General features: G+C 41.2%; 1 protein-coding gene across 1 annotated transcript in view; it reads left to right on the forward strand.

Annotated features, from left to right (window-relative positions):
• The first annotated feature begins 712 nt into the window (after positions 1-712).
• LOC109917222 (coagulation factor VII-like) overlaps positions 713-19,564 on the forward strand; it is a 24,862-nt gene continuing 6,010 nt past the window's right edge. The window contains exons 1-6 of the mRNA XM_048605150.1: positions 713-822; positions 4,889-5,049; positions 6,542-6,566; positions 14,059-14,172; positions 16,026-16,160; positions 17,090-17,361. Of these exons, the coding sequence (XP_048461107.1) occupies positions 756-822; positions 4,889-5,049; positions 6,542-6,566; positions 14,059-14,172; positions 16,026-16,160; positions 17,090-17,361 (774 nt within the window). The 5' untranslated portion in view covers positions 713-755. The remainder of the gene's footprint in view (positions 823-4,888; positions 5,050-6,541; positions 6,567-14,058; positions 14,173-16,025; positions 16,161-17,089; positions 17,362-19,564) is intronic.

Consider the following 19,564-nt stretch of genomic DNA (forward strand, 5'->3'; position numbering starts at 1 on the left):
ATCTCAGATTCTCCAGCATCTGCAGTTCCTACTATCTCTCTCTTCTCATAGTCTGTTCTTTTTGCAAGTTATGATTCAGTCTGCTTCCAGCGCCAAACAATGCTTTCCAGGTTACAACAACCCAACCTGCTCTCTCCTTCTGGTACTTTCATCAATTATTTTAGTCTGCGTCTATCCCTCTGGTTACTGACCCTCCTACCAATGAAAGCAGTTTCTCTATTTTTGTGAATTAAAGCCCCAGAATATTTTGAGCACCCCCCCACTAAATCTATGTAATTGTTTTCCAAATTTTGCAGTTAATCTAAGAACAACTGGTTAAAATGTTTTATTTGTACTGAGGGAGTGATGTGAAGACTAGGCAAAAGTATTTGTGTTTTGGTTAATAGAGATTAGGATAAAAGTGACCTGTTTACATTGCTATAACAAATACTCGATTAGCTTTATAAACAGATAGTTTTGTCTGTTATAATTTCATAGCTAATTCTAATATTTTATTAAAAAAACAATGTTTGAAGGGTGGAAAAGCAAGCAAATAATTGAGGTTGAGTTTGAGGTTGCTCCCTGAAACAGTGTTGAAGTTTCTAGGTTTGATCACAGCTGTCAAGAGATCTGGATTTGAACTCAGTCACTGAGTAAGTCACATTGTCAACAAAGTGTGGTACACTACATGGACTCTGTGGTTAATCATTGAACAACTGGGTCTCCCTCCCTTCAGTTAGTTCATCCATTGAATTTCTATTTTCAAACAGAGAATAATGGCAGAAATTGACTTGTTATTAATTGTTAGTCTTCTTGGGCTCTTCAAGTTCAGTCATGGCGAAGGTACGTACATTTTCGATCAACTACTTTAGTGGAAATTAACGTTCAATCGAAAGCAACACAGGCTGCAGGATTTCCTGGAAGATTTTCGTTTTAAAACCTTTCACAATACTTGCTGACCTAGGACACTATATGCTTTCTGATCCACCATTTCCTAAACTATTTTCTCCTTCTGTCTTCCCCTCGATAAGGGACTACATCAGAACAGTGGACACTTCTCTGAATGATAGGTCGTACAGTTACAGATTAGAGACATAGGAGCAGAAGTAGGCCATTCGGCCCTTCGAGCCTACTCCACCATTCAATAGGATCAGAACTGATTATCCAACTCCGTCCTCTGTTCCTGTTTTTGTCCCATAATCTTTGCCCGCTCCCACCCCATCCTTAAGAACTACATCTAACTCCTTGAAAACATTCAATGTTTTAGTCTAAATCACATTCTGTGGCAGAGCATTCCACAGGTTCACCACTCTCCAGGTGAAGATATTTCTCCTCATCTCAGTCCCAAATTGCCCACCCTGAATTCTTAGACTGTGAGCCTGGGTTCTGGATTTTATAGAATAGACCTGCAATGGGTAAGAACTTGGGAGGGTGACATATTTTTGGATGTTGGTTGTCACTGACAAAGCTGACAGTTTACCTGTTGTCACAGTTTGATACAACTTTATTTTTTAGGCAGTCATGAGACGTGGGCATCTCTGGCTGGGCCAGCATTTATCTCCAATCCCTATTGCCCTTGAGAGGGTGATGGTGAGCTACCTTCTTGAAACGCTACAGTCTATTTGATGTAGAAAAGTCAACAATGTTCTTAAGGAGGGAATTCTAGGATTTTGTCCTGGCAGCTCTGAAGGAACGGCGATATATTTCCATGTCAGGACAATGGTGGCTTGAAGGGAAACTTGAAGCAGGTGGTGTTCCCATGTGTCTGCTGCCCTTGTCCTTCTGGTCATTGACTAGAGAAACAAAATGGTTTTGTGGGCCACTTCAGAGGGACATTAAAAATTAACCATTTTCTTGACAGACTGGAGTCACAAATAGGCCAAGACTAGGCAAGGATGGCAAATTTTCTTCTGTAAAGGAAACCAGTGAACTCATAAAGAATTTAACAACAGCATCATGACCACTTTGACTGATGGAAACTCTTTAATTTTCACATTTAGTAAATTTGAATTTATAATATTTGGGTTGTTCGCGCTTTGTCTCCTTTGGCCTTTTATTTTTCAGTAGCTCAGAAAACATCAAGTCATAAATATCACGAGGCTATTGCGATCAATATTTGTTCCACTTTAACTATCTTTCTAACAACTAGATGGAAATGTTGATTAAGTTGAAGCCTTTTCCATGAAGCAGATGTTTGTCTCCCACTGGAGGGAAAACCTGACGAACCTCATTCTCATTTCTGGTAAAAAACAATTTCCCTCTGTCTCTCCCAATCCCACAGCCTTTTCCTGTCACCTGTTGATGGATGAGAAAGACCTTGAGTGCAAAATACACATGCCCCCTATCTGAGGTCAAGGTTCCCATAGTGAGGCCCACAGGAAACCTGTATTTCCTCCGACATATTGTTTCCTGTCCTATCTTGGGAGTTGTAAGCTCCTAAAAACTACACTTGCTTTGTGAGTTCATGGCCACACTGCAGGGGAGGGGGTCTGTGGGCTCACTAGATAAAAGCCAGAACAGCTTCAAATGTCACTATTCAATGCTATATTGTAATGTGGACATATTTATAATGCATTGATTCATCAGAAGGGGATCTGTTTTTGTGTAGTTCTCACCATGCAGTACAGTCATATTTTGTACCATGATTTAAATCAATTGACTTAGCTGTCTGTTAAAATAGCCTATGTAAGTTGATAATAATATCTGAACCTGCTCCTTTTCATCCAAACAGACATCTTGCTTTGAAATCGCAATGCAAAATCGTTCTATTCTGTCAGTTTCAAACAGCATGGCTGGACATTTTCATTCTGAAAGCTATAATCATTATGAATGTCTGGCTGGATTTCAAAAACTTTAATGACTTCAATTCAACAGGTTGTCTAATAACCCAAGAATAAATAATTGATACTTTTAGCAGACTGTAACAACAGAGTGTATCTCTGATGTAGTTTCTTGTTTTCTTACAAGCACAATAATACTTAAAGAGTGACACTTAATTTTGCATTGGAATAGTTTTTCACTCAGTATCAATGGAAAATGCAGGACATATTCATCACATGTTTGGAGGTAGATAAAGAGTTTACATTTCAAGCATGCTGCCAGGAATGAAGGGTTTGAGATTTTTAAAAAATAGACTAGATAGGCTGGGACCTTTTTCCCTGGAGCATAAGAGGTTGAGCGTTCACCTTATTGAGGTTTATAAAATCATGAGGGGCATAAATAAGGTGAAAGACAAGGGTCTTTTCCCTAGGGTGGGGGAGTTCAAAACTACGGGGCATATTTTTAAGATGAAACAAGTAAGATTTAGAACAGTCATGAGGGGCAACTTTTTTACACAGAGAGTGGTTCTTGTGTGGAATGAACTGCCAGAGAAAGTGATGGATGCAGGTACAGTTGCAACATTTAAAAGACATTTGGATAAGTTCATAAATAGGAAAGGTTTGGAGGGATATGGACCAAGCGCAGGCACATGGGACTAGTTTGGTTTGGGAACATGGTCAGCATGGACTGATTGCACTGAATGGTTCGGTTCCATGCTGTCTGACTCTATGACTCGAAAAAATGACTTACAAAACTTCAAGCCCTATTAGACAATTCACTATATTTGGCAACATGGAACCATATGACATTTACAGCACAGAAATAAACCATTCAACCCATCGTTTCTGCCCTGGTTAACTAGACTAGCTGCCCACTGCTCCCAGTTAAAGTCATAAAGACTCGCTGTATGATAAAAATATTCTTCATGTGGCATCTGATTTGATTATCAGCTCTTCTATCTCTCTGTCCCCTGGCTACACTGCCAGTGAAAATTGTTCACCCTGTTTAATCTAACAAAATCCTTCATAATTTTTAACAGTTTTATCAAATCTTCATTCCTGTGGCAAGGGAAGAAGTCCAACATCTCCATTCGCTCCATGCAACTGCTGTGTTCTCAGCCCTGGTGCCATCCTGGTTCATCTCCTTCCTCCCCCAATACCCCAATGCCTTCTTAAAGTGTGAAGCCCATAATTAAACACATTTCTCACATCTAAGATGTTGGGCCAGTTTAGCATAATCTCTTCAATTTGGGCAAAGTTCAAATTCATGCAAAATCCACCCAAGTCCATGGAGTTAAAATTGGACCAGAGACTATTTTTAGCAGAGATAGTAGGAACTGCAGAGGCTGGAGAATCTGAGATAACAAGGTGTAGAGCTGGATGAACACAGCAGGCCAAGCAGCATCAGAGGAGCAGGAAGGCTGACGTTTCGGGCCTAGACCCTTCATCAGAAATCAGCTTTGTCTACTCTCAGGTCTCTATATTCTTGCACCACATTTAACATTGTGCCAATTATTGTCTGTTGTCTCTCCCCAGTCTATGAACCAAAATGGGTCACTTCGCATTCTCTATCATCTCCCAAATGACCTACCCAGCTAGTCCCACTCTCTAGCTCTGTCTCCATAGCCCTCAAAATTCATAGCTTTCAAATATATATCCGGTTCTCTTTTGGAATGTCCTGAGGAATCCGCCTCACCATTCTGCCAGGCATTCCAAATCCTAACAACTCTCTGAGTAAAGAACTTTCTCCTCATCTCACTCCAAGTTCTCTCACTGACAATTTTGAAATTATGACCCTTAGTTACCAGTGGAAACAGAATATCCTCTTTACCCTGTCAAAATTGTTAATAATATTTGAAAACCTCAATAAGGTCATCCCTTAATCTTGTCTGCTCCAAAGAGAATAAGCTCCATTTCTCTAATCCTTCCTTGTATCTAAAATATCTAATTCTTCATATTATTCTAGTAAATCTCCTCTCCATGGTGTTAACATCCTTCCTTAAATAGGGTGGCCAGAACTAAACACAATACTCCAAATGCGCTCCGATATTCAGTTTAACTTCCATTTTTTTTCTTTTGATTCCTTTCAGTATTTCTCCAAAGTGAAAAAGCAAACAGCGTCATACAAAGGCAGAAAAGAGCCAACAGGGTTTTTGAAGAAATGAAACCAGATAATTTAGAAAGAGAATGCATTGAGGAAAGATGCTCCTATGAAGAGGCACGAGAAATATTTGAAAACAAGGACATCACGGTAATATTTACGGAACTGGGAATACCATGAGTGAGCAGTAACAAATGATGCAAAGCAAAATAAGTGTGCTAACATATTGTTGATAAAGAGCTCTCTATCTTTCTTTGGGCTCTACCCCCACCTATTGTTTACTCCCTAAGCCCTCCTCCCACTCTACCTTCTGCATATAAAACAACATTTTCCCAGCTACCATCAGTTTGAGGTCACTTAACCCAAAACGTTAACTCTGATTTCTCTCCACAGATGCTGCCAGACCTGCTGATCTTTTCCAGCATTTTCTATTTTTGTCACAGACACATAATCCCCCTGTCCTTCCAACCCAGGGTTTTTACTTATCCCAATCCCCCCATGCCCTATGCCCCTACAGTTCCATCAGCTCCAATTTCTCCTAACCTTCAAGCCTACCTTTCCCTTCAATCATCAGTCCTTCCACGCACTTCCAAAACCATCTCCTAAATGATATATCTTTCTACTGAGTCATAGTCATAGAGCCATACAGCATGGAAACAGACCCTTCTGCCCAACCAGTCCATGTTCCCAAACTAAACTAGTCCCACCTGCCTGCTCCTGGCCCATATCCCTCCAAACCTTTCCTATTCATGTACTTATCCAAAGGTCTTTTAAACGTTGTAACTGCACTACTTCCTCTGGCAGTTCTTTCCATGCAGTCTCTTTGTAAAAAAGTTGGCCCTTATGTGCTTTTTAAATCTTTCTCTTCTCACCTTAAAAATATGCCCCCTGGTTTTGAACTCCCCCACCCTAGGGAAAAGACCCTTGTCTTTCACCCTATCTATGCCCCTCATGATTTTATAAACCTCTATAAGGTCACCCCTCAGCCTCCGATGCTCCAGTGAAAAATGTCTCAGCCTATCCAACCTGGTTTTACAAACAGTCTCGGCAAAATCCTAAAACAGTCCTTTCTGCACCCTCTCCAGTTTAATAATATCCTGTACAACCTCAACATGATGTCCCAATTCCTATACTCAAAGATCAGAGCAATGAAGGCAAGTGCGCTAAATGCCTTCTTAACCACCCTGTCTACCTGTGAGGCCACTTTTGATGAATTATGTTCTCAAAACTCTTACAAAGATGAGCTATTAGCCGTATTTCTGTCAGATAGGGTTGTTGCAGCACTGGTAAAGGCCCTTTGGCTCATCAAGTCTGTACTGGCCCAGTATCGACCTATTCTAATCGCCTTTTTCAAGAACTTGTGTACCATAGCACTTCCAGCGCTTGTCTAACTGCTTCTCAAAACACCTTAACAAATCTTGCTGAGAATTTCCGTTCATTGCCTGGCCACCTCTTTGTGAAGTATTTTGTTTGTGTTAAATTTGCAGAATGTCCTAGGAAACGATGGAACAATTCACAAGCAGCAGAATGGTCTATTTCAGTTTTGTACATTTAATGTTATAATTTCTGACAAGTACTTATCAGCATTTGAGTTATTTATACGTGACATATGTATCCATGTAATTTTTAATTTCTTTTCCAGACTGCATTTTGGAATAAATATTTGGGTAAGATATTTATAATAACCTTTTAATGTTTAATATTTAACTTTAACTATATAACTCTTTAAAAGTACCAGACTGATTCCTGGAATGACAGGATTGATATATGGAAACTGGATTGGTTCGGACTATATTCACTGGCGTTTAGAAGAATGAGGGGGGAATCTCATAGAAATCGATCAAATTTGAACAAGATTAAAAATTAACATAGAAACAAAAAATAGGAGCAAGGGTAAATAAGAATGATGTCTGTGATGACTGGGGAGTCCAGAAGCAGGGGTTGCAGTTTAGGAATACAGGGTAGGCCGTTTTAAACTGAGATGAGGGAGAAGTTTCTTCACGCAAAGAGTGGTGATCCTGTGGAATTCTCTACCACAGAAAGTGGCTGAGGCCAAAACATTGAATGTTTCAAGTTAGATACAGTTGGTATGGCTAAGGGGATCAAAGTGTATGGGACAAAGCAGTAACAGGTTACTGAGTTGGATGATCAGCAATGATCATAGTGTTCTGAGGAAGGGTCACCAGACCTGAAACATTAAATCTGATTTTTTCTTCGCAGATGCTGCCGAACCTGCTGAGCTTTTCCAGCAACTTCTGTTTTTGTTCCTGATTGAAAGCGTCCGCAGTTCTTTCGGTTTTTATCAGAGTGAACGGTGGAGAAGGATCAAAGGGCTGAATGGCTTACTCTTGCTTCTATTTTTTGTTTCTACATTAACTTTTAATTAACTAAAGTGATAAAAATCCAGCAGGAAAAGGAACTAACTTAAAAAATTGTTGATTTTCTCCTGTTCTAAGCAATGATCTACATGAAATTATGTAGATTAATACCACATTCTGAAACATAATCATATAAACAAATAGGATTTGTCTTTCTGAATTGGGAACATTGGGAGTTTTCCTAAAACCATTTCTTCAACCAAATCAAAACTTTCCTTTAAAAGTCTTAATAAACCTCTGAAGTAAATTTTAAGGGAGAATGGTTGTGACTTATTAAATGAAGAGGATCTGTTTGCAGTGACAGATCACTCAGTAGCCAGATTTGAAGCATTTTGGAGAAAAGGATACTAAATCTAGTAAAGGAAAGTACAAAGATATGAGGCACAGATTAGTAATGATGGATTGAGGATCTTTCTAAAGGGTTTGGCATGGATAGGCAGTGGATTAGATTTAAAGATCGTGTGCGTGAATTCACAATAACTATTCATTCCTGTCTGGCATAAAAATAAGTGAGGAAAGGTAACTCAATCATGGTTTATAAAAGAAACTATTAGATCTAAAGAGGAGACATATAAAATTTCCAGAAAATGCAGCAAGCCTGAGGACTGGGAGCCTTTTAATATTCAGCAAAAGAGGAAAGACATTTTGATTAACGGAGTAAATGTATAAAAATTGCAGTGAATGCAGAAACTGACTGCAAAAGCTTCGATGAAAATATGAAGAGAGGAATTTAAAGTTTTAGCAAAAATCTGTAACTCGGGTTGTGAGTGAGTTTGTTGACTTGCTCACCGAGCTGGCTCGTTTTCGTTCAGACATTTTGTCACCATGCTAAGTGACATCATCGGTGGAGCCTCCGATGAAGCGATGTTGTTCTACTCTGCTTGGAATTTATACTGTCCGGTCCGTTATGGGAGTGGTGTCATTTCCGGTTTTGATCTGTATGGGTTTGTATATGGGGTCCAATTCAATATGTTTGTTGAATGTAGTATGTGTTGGGAACCATGCCTCTAGGAATTCCCGCGCTTGTCTATGTTTGGTTTGGGTTATTATTGTTGCCTTGTTCTAGTTAAACTGATGGCCTTCATTGTCCGAGTGTAATGATATTAAGGAGAGTTCATCATGTCATTTTGCTGCTAGCTGATGTTCATGTATTCTGATGGCTAGTTTCCTTCCTGTCTGTCCGATGTAACATTTGTGGCAGTCGTTGCATGGTAATTTGTAAACTATGTTGGTTGTGTGTGTTGTGGGAATGGGGTCTTTAATCCTTGTGAGTGTTTGTTATAGAGTGGCTACGAGCTTGTGTGCCACCATGATTCATTCCTATTGGTCGTAGGTGCCTCGTTGTCAGTTCTGAGATGTTCCTGATGTAGGGCAGAGTGGCCAGTGTGTTAGGGCATACTGTGTCCTCTTGTTGTTGTTGATTTAGTAGGTACCTGTGGATGAAGTTGCGGGGATATCCGTTCATAGCGAAGATTTGTATAGGTGCTCTTCTACTTTCCTGTGTAGTTCTGGCGTGTTGCAGTGAGTGGTAATAGGATCACCTAGACACTGAACAGACTAAAAGAAACAGGACAGATAACCGAGACGGACTATATGAGAATGAAACCAGAAGGCACAAACACTCCCCACTTCAATGGACTTCCTAAAGCACACAAACTGGACATCCCCCTCAGACCCATTGTCTCCCTACCGGGCACACCTTCACACCAACTGGCCAAGGACCTACGACAGGGACTGAAACACCTAGTCAACAGATCACCCCATTCCATCCACTCAACCCACAGATTTCTCAATACCCTCAAGAACATAAAAATCAGCGACAACAAGATTATTGTATCCTTTGATGTCACAGCCTAATTCACATCTATTGACATCCCCCTAGCCAAAGAAACACTGGCCACATTGCTAGAGGAAACAGGATTGCAGACCGGCAACTCAATCAGCAATGATAACATACTCAAACTACTAGATTTATGCCTCACCACACATTTCATCTTTCATGGTCAAGTGTACAAACAGATCAATATCACACCCATGGGGTCACCCATCTCAGGACTCATCACTGAGGCAGTCATGCAAAGACTAGAACACACCACCCTCCCCCACATTCAACCTACACTGTGAATCTGGTACGTGGACGACACATTTGTCATTATTAAACACAATAAACTGGAAGAGATCCATCACCTCATCATCAACTTATTCGCTGGGATTAAATTTACAAGAGAAGAAGTAAACAACAACCAGCTTCCGTTCCTGGACTTGGAGTATTGCGTACAGTTCTGGTCACCGCATTATAGGAAGGATGTGGAAGCATTGGAAAGGGTGCAGAGGAGAGTTACCAGGATGTTGCCTGGTATGGAGGGAAGGTCTTATGAGGAAAGGCTGAGGGTTTTGAGGCTGCTTTCATTAGAGAGAAGAAGGTTAAGAGGTGACTTGATAGAGACATACAAGATCATCAGAGGATTAGATAGGGTGGACAGTGGGAGCCTTTTTCCTCGGATGGTGATGGCTAGCACGAGGGGACATAGCTTTAAATTGAGGGGTGATAGATATAGGACAGATGTCAGAGGTAGGTTCTTTACTCAGAGAGTAGTAAGGGCGTGGAATGCCCTGCCTGCAAAAATAGTAGACTCGCCAACTTTAAGGGCATTTAAATGGTCATTGGATAAACATATGGATGATAATGGAATAGTTTAGGTTAGATGGGCTTCAGATTGGTTTTCACAGGTCGGCGCAACATCGAGGGCCGAAGGGCCTGTACTGCGCTGTAATGTTCTATAATGTTCTATGGACATCAGAGTTGAACGTATGACCAACAGAGAGTTCCAAATCTCATTATACAGGAAAGCAACCCACACTGATCGATTCCTCAACTTCCACAGCAACCGCCCCAACATCCACAAACAAAGCTGCATTAGGACTCTGCTCAAACAGGCCACCACTCACTGCAACACGCTAGCACTATGCAGGAAAATGGAAGAGCACCTACACAAAATCTTCGCTCTGAACGGATATCCCCACAACTTCATCCACAGGTACCTACTAAATAGACAACAGCAAGAAGACACTGTACAACCTAACACACTGGCCACACTGCCCTAAATCGAGAACATATCAGAACTGACAATGAGAGTCCTAAGACCACTAGGAATCATGGTAGCACATAGCCCACAGCCACTTTACGACAAACTCTCACAAGGATTAAAGACCCCATTTTCACAACATGCAGAACCAACATAGTTTACCAAATACCATGCAACAACTGCCCTAATCAGACAGACAGGAAGGAAGCTATCCATCAGAATACATGAACATCAGCTAACAGCAAAACAGCATAATGAACTTTCCTTAATATGTGCACTCGGACAATGAAGGCCAACAATTTAACTGGGACAACAGAACTATAGCAAACCAAACATAGACATGCACGGGAATTCCTAGAGGCATGGTTCTCCACCCATAATGCAATCAACAAACATATAGAATTGGACCCCATACACAAACCCACACAGATCAAAACCAGAAATGACAATACTCACCATAACGGACCGGACAGTATAAATTCCAAGCAGAGTAGAACAACATCGCTTCATCAGAGGCTCCACTGATGATGTCAACTAGCATGGTGACGAAAAGTCTGAATGAAAACAAGCCAGCTCGGCGAGCAAGTCAACAACATCATGAAGAGAGGAAGATTAATAAAGATAAATGTGGATCCCTCACAGTCAGAGGCTGGGGAAGTTATAATGGGGAGCAAAGAAATTGCAGAATAATTGAACACATACTTTGGTTCTGCCTTCACAAAAGTGGATACAAGTAACCTCCCAGAAACGTTAGGGAACCAAGTGTCTAGTGAGAGGGAGGAATTGAAGGAAATCAGTATTAGGAAGAAAATGGTTCTGATGAAGTTATTGTGGTTAAAGGCTGACAAATTCCCAGGGCCTGATAATCTACATCCCAGAATACTAAAGGAAGTGGCTCTGGAAATATTGGATGTATTGGTGGTCATCTTCCAAAATTCTATTGACTCTGAAGCAGTTTTCATTAATTGTAGTGTAACCTCGCTATTTAAAGGGGAGGGAATGAAAAATAAAGAGAATTATAGACCAATCAGCCTAACATCAGTAGTAGCGAAAATGCTAGAGACTATTACAAAAGATGTGATAACAAAACATTGGAAAACATTAACGGGATGACAACACATAGGATTGGGGATGATATTTTGGCATGGATTGAGAATTGGCTGACAGACAGGAAACAGAGAATGGTAAGAAATGGGTCATTTTGCATGTGGCAGACAGTAGCTAGTGGGTGCTGCAATGGGATGTATGTTTGGGTCCAACTATTCATGATCTATATCTGACCTGATGAGGGAACCTGGTGAAACATTTCCAAGTTTGCTGATGATGGAAAACTGACTAGGATTGTGAGTGGGAGGAGAGTGCAAGGAGGCTTCCAGGTGATTTAGACAAATGATGGGGCAAAAAAATGGCAGATATAGCACAATGTGGCTAAATGTGAAGTTATACTCTTCAATGTGAAAAACAGAAAGAAAGCGTTTTATTTAAATTGTGATATATTAGAAAATGAGGATATACAAGGAGATCTGGCAGTCCTTGTACACCAGTCAATGAAAGTAGATAAGCAGGTGCAGCAAGTAGCTGGGAAGACAGATGGTATGTTGGTCATCATTGCAAAAGGTTTTGAGTTCAGAAGTAAGGATGTCTTACTTCTGTTATACAGGGCTTTGGCAACACCATACCTGGAATATTGTGTGCAGTTTTGGTCTCCATACCTAAGAGAGGTTATACCCATCATAGAGGGAGTACAGTGAACGTTCATTAGGCTGATAGTGGGGAAGGCATCGCAGCATTTATTGCCCATCCCTAATTACCCTGAGAGCAGTTGAAAGTCAGCCACATTGCTGTGGGTCTGGAGTCACATGTAGGCCAGACCGGTAAAGACAAGCAGGTTCCTTCCCTGAAGGACATGAATGAACCAGACTGATTTTTCCAACAATCGATAATGGATTCATGGTCATCATTAGACTCTTAATCCCAGATTTTTAGTGAATTCAAATTCCACCATCTGCTGGGGCAGGATTTGAACTCAGATTCCCCAAATCTTTACGTGAGTCACTGGATTAACAGTCCAGCAATATTGCCACAGTGAGTTGTTTTGATCTAGACTGCTCTGCCTGAAAGATTGGTGAAAGCAGATTCGATAAAAATTTCAAAAGGGAAATGGATAAGTTCTTAACAAGTGGGCTGGAGGGAAAGGATAAGGGTTTGGTACAAACAGGCCCGTGGAACTAATTGGATAACTCATTGTCAGCAGAAGCATGATGGGCTACATTGTATTGTGATTTAATGACTGGATGGTATCAGGGATCACATTCAAGTGAAGTGCATTTTAGAAATATTCACACAACTTTTTTTCATGAGACTTCCAACCGTTCTTGTTTTCCTTGCCCGCATGAGCCTGCACAAACCTCCCTCTCCAACAGCCTTTAAAACTCTTCATTGCCAAAAAGTCTCAACAGAAGTAAATATATGCTGACACTAATTTTGCCAATGTTGATCTGAATATTAAGATATATTAAGATTTCATCTGAGGAAACTGTAAGAATTTCTTAAGCTCCAGGAGATATTTGTTTTAAATTTGCTGTTTACTCGTTTGAACTGGGAATTCTTGTCCAAATCTTAGAGTTCAGTTTGAAGAGACTGTCATAATCTACACCTCCTGCATCATTTCTTACCCTGTTCTCTTGAGCCTCTTATCTTTGTTAGAATCAGATTTCTCCAGTCTCTCACTGTTCACTGATGCTAGGTTGTGTTCGTTGTTACAATATTCTATCTTGACGACCTGACCTTGACATAAGAAAAAGGTAAAGGTGAAGTTGCCAGAGTCTTATGGAGCCATAGGGCTGCACTCTCATTGTGAGAGAGAGATCGTGAGAGGACTAGTGGTGGTAGTGGTTTAACCCAAGGGCTATCACACCTCAAAGAAAGGAGGGAGGTTGGGAAGAAAAGCCTCCATGGTAACCTTAGCCAGTTCAGGATTTGACCCCATGCTGTTGGCATTGATCTGTATTGCAAATCACCCACCCCACCAGATGAGCTAACTGACCACCTCTTCAGCTTGCCAATTAATTTTGTAGACCTTGCTAAAGCTCAACCATTTACAGTAAAATCATTCGTAATCTCAGTCATGTTAGGTTTAAGGAGGTTTTTATCCAGCTGCTCCAAGTAAACGGAGATTTTAAATGGATTTGGAATCAATTTTAAAGTTTTTTGGTCCTAAATTCTACGCATGATATTTCTCTAAGATTGGAACAATGCAGGTTCTTGTAGCTGGACGTCTGAGTTGGTTCACACCATGTGTGGGAAGCAATGGCCCAGTGGTATTATCACTGGACAATTAATCCAGGGACCCAGATAATGTTCTGGGCACCTGGGTTCAAATCCTGCCATGGCAGATGGTGGAATTTGAGTTCAATAAATATCTGGAATTAAGAATCTAATGATGACCATGAATCCATTGTCAATTGTCAGGAAAAACCCATCTGATTCACTAATGTCCTTTAGGGAAGGAAACTGTCATCCTTACCTGGTCTGGCCTCCATGTGACTCCAGACCCACATCAATGTGGTTGACTCTGAACTGCCCTCTGGGCATTTAGGGTGATAAATGCTGCCTGGCCAGCAACGCCCTCATCCTGTGAATGAATAAAGAAATTGAATTCAAAAAGTAATGAAGTTATTGTGGTTCATTTTCAGATGGAAACCAGTGTGACTCTAATCCTTGCCAAAATGAAGGGGAGTGTAAGGATGGTATGGGCTCCTATGCCTGTTGGTGTCAACCAGGCTTTCAAGGCAAGAACTGTGAAAACGGTAAGGTAAACAAGCAAGGTCATGCCCTCAGTGAGCACAGCTCAGTCCTGTGCAGTATGCCATGCTAGTGGGAGTGAAAGATGACTTGTGTTTCAATAGTGCAGTTCCCAGCCTCAGAATATCTTAAAACCAATGAAGTGCACTTTGTAGTACGGTCGTCATTGTAATAATATGGGAACATGACAGTTAATTGGACAGAGACTGCCCTTGACATCAAATCAACCAAATCTGGTGTCGAAGAAACCTGGTATTTCTGTTTTTGTTTAAATTCACTCTCAGAACCAACTCAACATCTCCTGATAAGAAAGCCCCTCAGCCCTATGTACCTGCTCCGCACTGTTTCCAATTCCAGTATATCTTTCTTTAGATAAGGTGCCCAAAACTGTATTCCAGCTGTGGTCTGACCAGTGCCTTGTACAATTTTAGCACAAATTCCCTAGTTCCATACTCCGTTCCATTTGAAATAAAGGCTAGCATTCCATTTGCCTTCCCTATTGCCCACTGAATATGGATGCCAGCTTTTTGTAATTTATGTATCAGAACTCCCACACCCCTCTAATCTGTAGCTTTTTGCAGTCTTTCTCCATTTAAATAATACCCAGCTCCTTGGTTCTTCAGCTAAAGTGCATAACCTCACATTTTCCCACTTGAATTCACCCTGCCAAGTTTTCGTTCACTCACTTAACCAGACTTTATCCCTCTGCCATCACTTTGCATCATCCTAACCACTTGTCTTCCCACCTATTTTTGTATCATCCACAAACTTGGTGATAGTACATTCACTTTCCTCATCTAAATCATTGACATATATTGTAAATTATTGTGGCCTCAGTACAATATCATTTCCTACCAATTTTCATGTTGCCTGTGAATCTAGCTATCATACATTTACTCCCTGCATCTAAGTTATTAATGTAAATTGTAAAACATGCTTATCCCAGCACAGACCCCTGCAGAACTGTACTCATCACATCTGACCAATCAGACAAAGATCCGTTTACACATACTCTCTGTTTTCAGCCAGCCGGCCAATCCTCTATCCATTCTCATACATTACCCTTAACCTATAATCTTTTATTGTTACATAATGACCTTTAACATCGACAGAGGCAAAAAGGGACTGAATTCTAAAAATGGTGTAAATGGCTCAGGTATGTGAAAGAGCTGAGAGAATACGTCTGAAAAGTGAGGTGTGAGCTACCAATTGTTGATTTGTTGGTCACACAGGACCCTCTGGATTAGGGTTAGGGTTAGTTAACCTCTGGATTAGGGTTAGGGTTAGTTAACCTCTGGAAATCTGCTCCATTGGGACTTGAGTGACATAAATGCAGGCGGCTTAATAGCAGTGCATCTTTCCAATGTTACATGTCAGCATTTTCCTAATCAACCTGGTCAGGGACATTTTGACACATTGCTGGAACATGTGGGACTGGCACCAGGGATCTTAGCTTACAGGTAGGAACACTACCATTGCACCACAAGAACGCTGAGTAATATACATATGTGGGTACCTCAAATATAACACAGATGCCAGTGAATGAGACTCAAGGGTCCAATCAATTGAATAGGTAATGAAAGATTTTCCCTGTCAGACACAGAGTTAGAAGGACCATATTTGTGTAAGGAGTGGTCTAGGTACTTGTGGTTGAGCATCTTCATTACATCAACTATTTAAAGTGAGATTGACCTTTGTATTCCCAGTATCATTGTTAACCTGTATTAATTTACATTCTTACTGATGCTTGTGGAATATTGTTGGTACTGTCTTTATTTCAGAGTCATTTGGTAAATTTGGTTATCTTGGTTTGCAGTTATCTAAAGCAAATTGTAAACATTGTTTTGTGCTCCTGCAGAACTGGTAAAATTATGCAGTTTGGATAACGGAAAATGTCATCATTTCTGCAAAATGGATTCAGGAAGAGGAGTGAAGTGTACATGTGCCCCAACCTACAAGCTCCATGCTGATCAACATTCCTGTATCCCTGCTGGTAACAATTACAGTATCATATCCTCTTAATAAAGGTATCCTGAGGAGACAGCACAGACACAGGCCATTCTGCCCTGTGCTCTAGGTAGGGTCATGTTGCCTTCTCCTGCCCTTCTTCAATGATGTTCCTTCTTTATAAAGGTGAACTAACCCTATTCACAGTACCCAAGATGTGGTCTCACCAATACTCTGTATAATGATGGCAAAAAAGCCAAAGTTTCGTCTCCTTTCCGAATGATTTGGTGAAACTGCATTTGAATTTTTCATGATTCCTGTGCCGCGTATCCCTCTGGCAATATTCCTCATTTAATTATTCTCACTGCCAAAGTTGAGACTGTCACATTTTCTCACTTTGTACTCCATCTGTCATGGGTTTTAATGTCCCTATCTCTGAGCCAGGGGGCCTGGGTTCAAGTCCCACCTGCTCCAGAAGTGTGTAATAACATCTCCGAACGGGCTGATTAGGGAATATCTGGACCCTGTCTGCCAATTTATGTTTTATTCTCATTCTCTGAACCTATTGATATCCCTTTGTAGATGTTTTCAGTGAAATCTTCCTGTTGCCTTGGACAGCACTGCCAAGTCTGTGACAGAGAGTCACACTGGGGTGCTTTCCAAATGCATCCCCATTCCCATGTGGAATCACAGCAGTTCGATGGCAACTAATTCACTCAGTTCGAGTCCCAGTTAGATGTGAGTTTCCATTATTTTGTTTTTATTTCAGAAAAACAGATGAGACACCTGGAAATGTAGTGGAGGCAGTTTCAGTTGAGGTATTCAAGAGGGACATTGGCATGGTTATTAGGATAGTAATGGTGTGCCGCGATTTGGAGAAAGGCAGGAGATTGGCACTAGGGGAATAGAACAAGTGCAGGCATGATAGCGAAAAGTAAACATCACATGTTTATTCATTTCTTTCTTTTTGGACAGTGGAACATGCATGTGGACGAATAGCACCAATCTACGCTGTGCGATCTCTTGATACCAAATCCGTGCCAGATTCTGAAACTACCAGCACTGTCCCAGTCAACGCATCTCTACATAACATGACAGATACTCCGCACAGTAATAACATCGAGGCTGTTTCCAATACCAGTAACAGTACAGCAGCCACTAATTATACCCACGTTAAGATATCAACAGCAGACAATGCCAGAATCGTTGGTGGTGAAGAGTGTCCCAAGGGACAGTGCCCTTGGCAGGTATGTCCTCTATGTTTTAAAGAAAGAAAGACCTTATGATCAGAGGGATCGCAGCTCTTTGGGGGTAGGCAATGGCCTAGTGGTATTATCGCAAGGCAATTAATCCAGACACCCAGATAATGTTCTAGAGATCTGGGTTTGAATCCCACCATGGCAGATGTTGGAACTTGAACTTAATAAAAATCTGGAATTAAGATTTCAGTAAAACCTATCCAATTCACTAATGTCCTTTTGGGAAGGAAACTGTCATCTTTACCTTGCTCTCTCTCCATGGATGCTGTCTGACCCACTGTGATCTCCAGCATTTGTTCCTTTCAGTACAGATTCCAGTGTCTGCAGTAATTTTCTCCTGCCATCCTTACCTGGTCTGGCCAATGTGTGACTCCAGACCCATGGCAACGTGTTTGACTCTTAACTGCCCCCCGGGGATGGGCAATAAATGTTGACCCAGCCAGCAAATGCCCACATCCCATGAATGAATAACAAGAAGCCCTGGCACTTTGGCACTGCATCTCCCAGAGGTAAAGTTATGGTGGGAAATGGAGTGGATCTCCATCTTACCATGAGGTCCCCTTGAAGGGTCACAACTCGGTTTGCTCAGTTAGCTGGACAATGGTGCTGACAGTGTGGGTTCTACTCTCATACTGCTGAGGTCACCAGGAAGGCCTACCTGCTCATCCTTACCCCCAGGCTGTGGTGTGGTGAACCTCAGGTTAAAATCGCCTCCTGTTATCTCTCTCCCTCCCTCTCCCTCTCTCTGAGAAAGCAGCCTATGCTTCCCTGGGACTGCAGTGACTCACTTTCAGGAAGAGGATTATGGATGTTCTGATCCCAGGTGACTGGAGCTTGAAGCCAGTAGAGTCAGGACAGGAGCCTTTTTTTTTCATTCACAGGATGAGAGCGTCTCTTGCCAGGCAGCATGTATTGCCCATCCCTAATTGCCCAGAGGGCAGTTAAGAGTCAACCACATGGCTGTGGGTCTGGAGTCACATGTAGGTCAGATCAGGTAAGGATGGCAGTTTCCTTCCCCAAAGGGCATTAGTTATTAATGCCCAGTGTTCTAACGTGGGACAGACACCTCCTGAAAATAAAACTGTCACCCCCAGAAACACCATCTTGATGGTTTTGTCAGATTTCCCAGATGCCATTACACTGCTTCAAGGCTGGTAAAATGCCAGTATCTTGATAAAATGGCAATCAATTGGCCAAGCTATTAACATTATTGTTTGCCTGGAAACCATTCACGCAAATGAGAATACTCCTAGTGCAATGATCACATTGTGTTTTACTCTGGACTCCAGACTGTCACGTGTGTGCAGGGATAGTGGGAAGAGATGGGAGATTGGCACTAGGTAATCGAGCCAGGACAGGGGGAGGTGATGGTCAAGCGGTATTGTTGCTGGCTCATTAATCCAGAGACTCAGATCTGGGGACCTGGGTTGATAATCCCACCATAGTTAACGGCAGAATTGGAATTCAAGAAAGAATCTGGAAGCAAGAGTTTAAATGATGAACATGAAACCATTGTTGGGGAAATCACACCTGGGCAGTGCCCACGACTCTGTGAATCAATTTAAAAACAAAAGCTGTGCTTGGCCATGTCCTTGCATATTATAACCAATCTGTGGTTCTTTATCATCCCCTCCGAATCCTCAGCGCATCCAGGAAATTTCTGGCTGCAAACTCTATTTCCCTCTCCACAGATTTTGAGTACTTCCAAAATATTCTATTTATGTTGCAGATTTCCAGCATCTACAGTATTTTAATTTCAGTAAAGGAAAGGACTTCTTATGAATGTTAGAAGCTGTTGTTAAAGATGTTGCAGCAGGGCCCATAGAAAAATTCAAGGCAATCAGGCAAAGCCAACATGGTTTTGTGAAAGGGAAATAATTTTTAACCAATTTGTTGGAGTTCTTTGAAGAAATAGCACTTGCTGTGGTTATAGGGGAACCAGTGAATGTATTTCGATTTCCAGAAGGTGCCAAGTCAAAGTCTATTGCAGAAAGTAAATTCTCATACAGTTGGAATAACGTAAAAACAGTCCCCGATTCATGGATATCAGACTCGAATGCTCATACTTAAGACGGAAAGCCAATATTAATTTTAGTTTTAAAGACCTAACATGTGAACATTTTCTAACTTACAAATGGTGTTTTATGTTGTATGATAGTGTTTTCCAACTCGTGTGTAAATCAACTTAGAA

This window comes from Rhincodon typus, chromosome 14, assembly GCF_021869965.1.
Source record: "Rhincodon typus isolate 14 chromosome 14, sRhiTyp1.1, whole genome shotgun sequence".
Lineage (NCBI taxonomy): Eukaryota > Metazoa > Chordata > Chondrichthyes > Orectolobiformes > Rhincodontidae > Rhincodon > Rhincodon typus.